This window comes from Toxoplasma gondii, chromosome VI (genome assembly GCF_000006565.2).
Source record: "Toxoplasma gondii ME49 chromosome VI, whole genome shotgun sequence".
Taxonomy (NCBI): Eukaryota; Apicomplexa; class Conoidasida; order Eucoccidiorida; family Sarcocystidae; genus Toxoplasma; species Toxoplasma gondii.
Genome location: NC_031473.1, coordinates 583,590 through 592,056, shown reverse-complemented (window position 1 = coordinate 592,056; position 8,467 = coordinate 583,590). Strand labels below are relative to the sequence as shown.

General features: G+C 48.2%; 1 protein-coding gene across 1 annotated transcript; it reads left to right on the top strand.

Moving 5' to 3' along the window:
* The first annotated feature begins 964 nt into the window (after positions 1-964).
* On the top strand, positions 965-8,467 carry TGME49_239365 (hypothetical protein). The gene is made up of 5 exons (XM_018780551.1): positions 965-3,596; positions 4,438-4,653; positions 5,521-5,865; positions 6,491-6,871; positions 6,918-8,467. The coding sequence occupies exons 1-4, from the start codon at positions 2,037-2,039 to the stop codon at positions 6,743-6,745; spliced, it is 2,376 nt and encodes a 791-aa protein (XP_018637666.1). The 5' UTR covers positions 965-2,036; the 3' UTR covers positions 6,746-6,871; positions 6,918-8,467.

Here is an 8,467-nt window from a genome sequence, read left to right as displayed (position 1 = left end):
AAGCAGCTAGCTCTTAAAGAGAATGCGCCGAAAAAGAGTCACCACGCACTCATGTCTCGTGTCCCTACACCGGGCGCAACTGGCTTGCAACTCTCTCGACTTTCACATGCACATGTGTAAGAATGTCCGTATCTCTTGATTCACAGGGACGTCTGTCAGCAAATTCAATCAAGAGCGCATGCGTACTACCCATATCTCTTGGCACCTAAATGGTTGTACGCAAACGTAGTCACGACCGTTTGTCTATTATGCACATGCACATTTAAAGAGTGATCCAAAGAAAACACGAGAAGCGTACGAGTGACAGGTTTTCCTGCTAGAGCGGAAGTCCAACGCGTACCCTTTCCCTCATTTCTACATCCAAAAACAGGAGATCGACCGTAAAACATATGGTTCTTCTTTGTCGGGATTACTTCTGTCAATGCATCCGGTCTGCCGTCATAAATGCATGAATCTACAGATGAACCTGTGTGTCGCCGTTGAGATTGGGAATAGGAACTGAGTTCTTGGGGAAAGCAGGAAAAAGCAGCTAACCGTGTCCGGAGTCTGGCACTTCCGAGAAGCGAGCTGCAACACGGAAGAAAAAGAGGTCTACTACGCACCCAAATAATACAAATTACTAAGTCACGAGACCTGAAGTGCTGACGAGTTCACTTTGAAAACGTCAGGGAAAAAAAGGAAATTGTCCGGGATCTGATTTTGGTTTTCGCGCCATTTCGAAATCACAGTCAAGCTAGGACGGGTTCTCGTTACCTCCAAATCTTTGCGTTGCAACTCGTTGATTTCGTGGTGAATCTGCCTGCGTATCTTGTGGTTTGTACTGCAGAATTCGACATGAGTGTCTAAAGTTATGACGTTGTTTTTGACGCCAATCGTGCGGAAGGTACAAGAAACACATTGGAAAGCCGGCGGGGTTACAAGGGAGAGGAGAAAGAAGAAATACACGACGGCGGTTGTTGAAGCTCCATGGCTGTTAAGCTTTACACTGGATACGTTTGAATTTTGACTTGCTACAGGTCAAGAAGGCCAAGATATAGCATCTGAGTAGTAGTTTTTGCTTGTTGTTAATACCAGGGTTAACCACAGTAAACGAGGTGCAAACCGTACAAGGATAAAATCATTTCTTGCTGTTACCTCTCTAATTAGTCGTTGAACGCTAGAAAATACACAGGGTGCGTCTGAAGTACATTCACACGCTAGAATGCCGCCTTAAATTAACTGAAGTACATTGGTCACTGCCACTGAGGAACCAAAATTGTTTTTGGCTGTGAAGAAAGCAGCTGTTTACGCCTCAGAGTGCTGTTGTCAGTGAGAGTCGAACTAGCCGTCTGTTCGTGTTTCGTTTGTCTCCCGATGCTCCTCTCGTCTTCCTAGTTTGAGGCATTTGTATTGTTCCCCATCTCGCTCTCACCTCAGGTCGGTGGAGAGACTGTGGCATTTTGTGGTGTTACCTAATTTTGTCTGTCTCGAATTTGTCCCTGATTGTGCGTTCTATGGAGACGAAGTGTAGACCGTAACGAAAACGAAACGCGTATTGGCGATGTTCTTGACGTGGCGTCTTTATCGTTTCTTGATAGAAGGGTGCTTCAGTAGTTGTTTTCTGTTACTTGCCTGACAAACTTGGCGTGTGTATCCCCGTGTAGATTCGCTGATACTGTTGTTTTCCGTGTGGCAGAAACTGCCGCAGCAGGGCGTATTTTGTTCTTCTTTTTCAGAACGGATGTGAAAACACGGTCACTCATCCACACATCAGCACCTGTACATGCATGGTTCTTCATTTGTAGCAGCTCTCTGCGCGTGTTGGATTGTCTTCTAGTGACAGTTCCTAGGTTCACTTGCTCTCTGTGCATAGATAGGCGTCAGAAAAGGCCTTGCTGCTCCTTTGTTTCTGCTACAAATTTCGCGAACGAGAACAGGAGTTTCCCGCTCCTCTTCCACAGTTTGTTTCTTGTTCTGACAACGCCTTCCGTCTGCTGATATCGCGGGAGAAGCAGAAACAGGGATTGTCCGCGTTTACCTGGTTGAGTGACGCCGCCATGGCAGGCTCCTCAGAGCCCGGAGTCGCTGTCAGTTGTGTGGGTTCAACGGTAGGGAAGGCGGATCTTTCGCGACGAAAAAACCGAAGCTCGTGTGCGGCTTCTTTCGCAGTTGTTGCTTTGCTTTTGCTCAATGCGCTACATTCCGCCCAGCGTGTCTTTGCAGAAGACGCTTCTGTTGTTGGAGCTCTCAAAGCGGCAGAAGCGCCTCTCGTGACCCCGTCGTCCTCTCTGCGTGTGAAAGCACCCTCTCTTTTCAGTGAGGACAAAAATGAGCTGTCCACGGCACAGGGGCTTGCAGACAAGAATACGTTGCCCCAGGATGCGAACGACCAAACCAGAAAGCAAGTTGTGACGAAAGAAACGCCTGCCTCGACCGTTCCCCGTGACACGGTTCAGACAAAGGTGGGAGAGGCAGACACGAACTCTCAGAAGGCGGAAACGAGCAAAGCGGGTGGTAAGGCGGAAGTTTCTGAAGAACCAGAACAACCCGGTGAAAAGGAGAGAACGCCGGAGGTAGAGACGGCCAAAGAAGAAACAGGCGGAACTCCGGCACAAGAAAAGAAGGGAATTCAGAGTGGCGAAAGAATAGAACACGAAGACAGCGAAAAAGAGAAACAACCGACCGACGAGTCGACACCGGGAGCGGGTACCGATATCGGCGGAAAGACGCGCGAAACTCAAACACAAACACGCACGGAAGTTGAAAAGCAGAGCGACGGAAAACTGTCCAGTGTCACGGAAATGTCGGAGGGGGAGGAGGCGAAAGAACAACAGAAGGAACAAGGCGATGGCAGGGGAGAAAGAAAAGAAGGCAAAAAGGAGACAAACACGACAAGCAGCGTGGCAGATGATCGAAGCTCACCGAGTAGCCAAGAAGAGGAGAAACCGAGTAAACCGGGTATTCAATCCGAAAAGGAAAACGGGGGGAAAGCTCCGGAGGACCGCAGCAAAGAATCCGAAGATAGTGGACGTCCCCGAGACAACAGTGACGACGAGGACTCTGACGATGATCCTCCTGAAGATGATTCTGAAGATACTGACCCTCGTGTAGGTGATCCTCGAAAGGAAAAGCCTCGCGTGGATGAGCCTGAAGAAGAAAAACATCACAAAGGTCATCCTGAAAACGATGGCCCTGATGAAGATGATTCTGGAAAGGCGAAGCCCCGCGAAGATTCTTCTGACGATGCCGGTCCCCGTGAAGATGATTCGGACGATCCCGATCCTCTTGATGGTGATTCTGACGATTCTGATCCTCACGAAGATGATTCGGACGACCCCGATCCTCTTGATGGTGACTCATACGAGGATCGTTTCGAAGATGATTCTGATGAGAATGAGTTTGGTGAATTTGCATTTGGAGAAGACGACTTAGATTATGGTGCGCTGTATTATGAAGACGATGCAGATCGTGAGGAAGCGGTCGAACATGGATTTTTTTCCGTTGTCGATACAGCGGAACAGGTGAAGCAAGACAAGATCAAGTTCGCTGAACGTCGGAGGAGTGACGAAGAGGCGGAAGAAACGCAAATCGAAAACGAACGGGAGGACAGACCGCACGTGAGCGAAACTTCGGAAGGGTTCCTGGGAAAAGGGGCCGCAAGAAAGGAAGAGCGGGAAGAAAGTGAGAAAGCAGGAAACACCGAAGAAGAAAACAAGCGTGAGATGAAAGGCGAAGGAAAGACTGACGAAGAAAAACCCCAGAGGAACAGAGTTGCCCGGAACTCATGGGGTTGAATCTATCGGAGAGGTACAAAACCGAGAACGCAGAACTGTCGTTTACCGGGACTAAAGTTAACTCATTTCTCATTGGCTCCCCATCACACCTTTCGGCTACGTATCGACTATGTTACCATGTTTTTCTCCATGAACGACACCCTGAATCTCCCTTCTACGGTACAACTTTTTTTTTCCTATATACATGCATGTGTGCACGCACATGCAAATGTACTGTCCACAGTCATTTTACCTTTATATTCATACATTCATAAATATATATATATATATATATATATATTCGTCGATGCACTTCCGAACGCGTATACGTTTACCGATTACAGATATAGGTTCATGCACATCCGTGTTTATGCTATTACATAAATATATATGTATACGCGAGTCGAACGTACTGAACACGGCACGTCTTCGTATATGCAACCCTTTACAAACGTATTTGGAGCAGAACAGAGAGGAATCCTTTTTTCGCATCTCGGAGATCGGTGGTGTTAGGTCTCCGTGGTCCTTTTTTTCTGAACGCTCCGGTTTCTCTTTGTTCCCGGCGAAAACTTTCTCCTTTCCCGTTGCATTTCTTTGTAGACTATGTGCCACAGAAAGGCTTTTGTCTCGGAGGAAAACGTGCAGTGTTTACGCATTCCGTTTTCCTCGCCCTTGCTTCGTCCAGACACCGCCGCCACAGATGCCACCGTGTTGGCGCGTGGCAGTTATCGGCGATTCGGCTGGAATTTCCGCGTCTTTTCCCGATTTAACGACGAACGATCTTCTCGAGCTGTTTGAGTTCACCAACAAAACAGGAATTCAGATGAGGCGGTGGCCCGGAATTCTTCGCCACTTTCTTCGACGCCCGTTTCCGGGCTTTGTTTACACGATGGCCTTTGAGGTGAGGGTAGAGAAAGGCGGCTTTCCGAAGGGTTCGAGATTCTTCCGCACTTCTCTGCTCCATACGCTTGAGTGGACGTCTCTCGGCACCCTCTGGAGAGAGACACGCCTTTTCATAAATATTTTTCACCTGGAACAAAAAAAAACAAAACAGATGCGGAATGCCCCTAAAACTTCCCTAGGATGCTGGAACCCAACACGTTCACCTGTGTTGACCATGCTAGTGGCGTGGTGGTGTACAGCGGTCACAAAGAACTAAGTTGTCTTTACTTCAAAATAACTGGGGCCGTATGTTCCGCGTCTTAGGTGCTTTAGTGTCTCTGTTCAGTCGATTTGAGTTTTGTACTTTGAAAGGACTGGAGTTCCCATGATCCTTCCTAGGGTGGAAGGTGTGTTCTGTACATGCAAAATAACGACTCTATGTTTTCATACAAATAGGTACAATAGGTTCAAGGGAAAAACCGTTTTGTTGTATGGATATCCACATCCGTGTGCTTCGTGAGGAAACCCTTGGCACACACTAGTAGCACTGATACATCATGCAGATCAGGCTACACACACAAACACAAAAAAAGCAATATGTATACATCATTATGCAAATATACATATAGATACACATATAAAAGTCTATATGTGTTTAGGTTGATATGCTTGCCTCAGGGATTGGACTGTGTGATTGCCTGCTGGGAAAATGGTGATTTTAGAGAAAGACAGTTCAGTGAGCTCCATGCATCTTCTGTTTCGCTTTTTCCTTCCTCGCCTCGCCACGCAAACCGCTCCTCGATCGTGTTCGTTCTACCCTTTTTCGCCCTGCATGTCGCCAGTTTCCCCAATTAGCTTCTCCCCCTCTTTCGCGTCTTTTGCACAGGAATTTATTCCTTCAGGATCTGAGATGGTTCCCCCCTTCGCTGGCGTCTCCCCACTCGATGTCCGCGAAAAATGCGAGGGTTCCGGGCTCACGGTTTCAGAGGTCGTGAACGGAGAGGAAGAAATCCTTGAGCGAAAGGCCCGCTGCGAAGCACGGAGACAAGGCGAGACGGACGCGAGAGAAGAACCAAGCGGAGGCGCCGATTGGCAGGAGAGAAAAGAACAAGGCGGTGGACAAGCAGAAATGAAAAATGCTGCAGGTGCGGCACTTCGTTGTGGAGCCGACATCGAACCAATGACTACATCGCCGGGTTCCGAGGAAGAAGAATCAGGAGGAGACTGGAAGGTGAAGAAGGCGTGAATGCATGCAGATGTGTGGAGTTAAGTGGCGTTGGTACTTTGAGATAATACTACAAGGTTTCGACAAAGCACGCGTTTTCGGGGTGGGGGGCAGGGGAAAGTGAAAACGAGACGCTGACCAACGTAGCGAAAGCACGCACCGCATCCAGCCGTCAACCTGCCAGCTTTCTGTCGATTCGTGAATTTCCATCAGATCCACTTCAAATCAAGAAAATAATTTGGTTGAAAATGGACTGAGACCAGAGCCTCTGTCATTGTTCTAAGAGGCCCCTAGAAAAGGGAAAAATGCGAATGTCACTTTCCCTCACACATATAGATAGATACATACAAACATATTGAGAAATGTCAATACAGGAGGGGAGGCAACTCTCGATAGTTCTAACATATACCCGCAGACACTCTTCAGTATAAAGACCTATGTGTACGGTAGCGCAGAGATCACTGCGCTCTTGTCTGTGTACGGGCAAAATATGTTGAGACGATGTGCTTCGCAGTCGTTTCTCCCGTTTGTTTCCACTCAGCGTCAAGACGAAACACCCCCACACCAATCCACTTCCAGATCCGCAGAAGAAGAGAGACACTGCCTGTTTCTGTGAAACTGTCTGTTTCAGTCTGACCTGAGCGTCTTTCCTCTCCAGAGACGACGCCCCCGCCCTCCCGTCTACTATCCGGTCCCCGTTTACCCCAGTCCGCCGTACCCCATGCCTCCGCCAGGCCGAACGTATCCTCCGTATCCTTATCCTCTTCCTTCGCCTTATCCTTATCCCGTTCCTTCTCCTTCTTATCCTCCGATACCTTTGCCTGTTTTGCCTCCCACGCAGTATCCTCCTCGTGAAAGGTTTCCTATGTATCCGCCGACACAGTAGGGTGGATGACTCCGAGGCTCTAAGGAAGATAGAGTAATGTTGCCCAGGCGAGATTGGAAGTTCGGAGGTATTTTCAGGAACGAACGCGGCATCCTACACTTCGGCAATGGATAAAGTCGAGGAAAGGCGGAAGCCGGAGACGTCTCAGCTCAAAAAGTTCAGGTTGAGGGAGGCGAAATGAGGAGGCCCAAGGCCAACCGAAGCAGAAGAACGAGAGAACATGAGAGATGATAGGGCAAAACAACATGAGAAAAAGGGAGAGAGGAAAGGTTGGGAAGCCGAGGGAGAGAAAGCGAGGTAAACTCGCTCGGATCTCTGTGTAGTTAGTTGAAGAGTTCACGAGGGGGGCAGAGACAAACCGAGACAGAACGAGTAAAATGTGAAGGACACGAAATGAGGTTTAGAATAGTTTTTGCTGAAACGTTTTTGACCTCTCTCGGGACTTCCGTCTATTCCTTCCTTCAGTGCATGCAGACCTTCACAGAGCCTCGAATTTAGCCTCTAGACCGAACCACACATTCCGGAAACGAAGAGGAACTGAGAGCGATCCTCAGAAATCGCCGAAGCAGGGTAGACACAGGATATATGTGTACAGCCGCAGGTGGACAGAAAGGAAGGGAGAGATGCATACAGAGAGAGCTACAAAGCAATACTTGTATCTTTCATTGAGACATGGATAAAGAGAAGTGCACTAGTAGACATCTCGATCTAAAACGATTCTAGAGACGGACGGAGGAGCCACGCGTGCTCACACAGAACCGCAGAAACAGAGCTGGAAGCTGGGGTCACACACCGCTTACTGTTGTGTTGGAACTCCTGGTTTTGCCGCGTTCTGACTGCCGGACACAAGAGCGTTTCTGTGTCAGCGTTGTTTCACCCTCGACGGTTTTTCGCTTTTCTCCCTCTCTTTCCCTGAGGAGCGAAGAACTTCTACTTTTCGCCGGAGTCAAGATTCCGTGCGTGCACATAGAGGAACTGGTGGGTTTTCCTCGTGAAGATCAAAACGAAATTCGTTGTCAGTTACGTTGCGGGACCCATCCGACGGATGGAACGACTTCAACATGTTTTTTGAGAAAATTTCGGAATGTCAATGACACTCTATGGGCCTAGGAGCAAAGCAAGCTTCAGAGTGATTTGTCGAAAAGTGAATTTCCGCCTAAGAGGACAAGCACGCGTGACGAGTGCATCAGCAGAGAATTACCAGTGACAGCTGCTCTAAGAAAGCATTTTGGACGTGGAGGAAATGCGCAGAATGCCACTTCTCTCATCCCTTTGTGTGGTCCTTGGCGTTTGTCTGCATGCACCAAGTTGTCGTCTCACAAAACAGTAAGCGTGTCTGTGAGTCTATGAACCCATACAAATATTTAGGTAGATTTATAGGTATATATGTATACGAGTGCATGATGCGTGTATGTATATGATGCTTGGCATGGACATAGGCGGTTTAAGAAAGACTTGCTGGATGGACAGAGACAAAATTGTGCTGTTTCTTTGACTGACTGTGTTGCGCCGCCTAGAGTTCATAGGAACCCATTCGAAAGAGTGCGGACAGATCCACTAGAGTCACTCTTTGTAAGTACAGGAAGACCCTCGTCTGTTTGTGTGTTGACTCTTGCTGGCACCTTCATGTACTTCCCTCCATCGAAACGAAAGCGTTGGTTATGCACAAGTCTGTCTCTTCACCTGAACACAACTTCTCGATTTCGTGTTCCATTTGAACAT

Excerpts from the sequence above, each read along its gene's own strand:
- TGME49_239365 (XM_018780551.1), top strand. The coding sequence starts at position 2,037 with ATGGCAGGCTCCTCAGAGCCCGGAGTCGCTGTCAGTTGTGTGGGTTCA. Across the intron at positions 4,654-5,520 it reads TTTACACGATGGCCTTTGAG|GAATTTATTCCTTCAGGATC; the intron begins GTGAGGGTAGAG and ends TCTTTTGCACAG. Across the intron at positions 5,866-6,490 it reads AATCAGGAGGAGACTGGAAG|TCTGACCTGAGCGTCTTTCC; the intron begins GTGAAGAAGGCG and ends TGTCTGTTTCAG.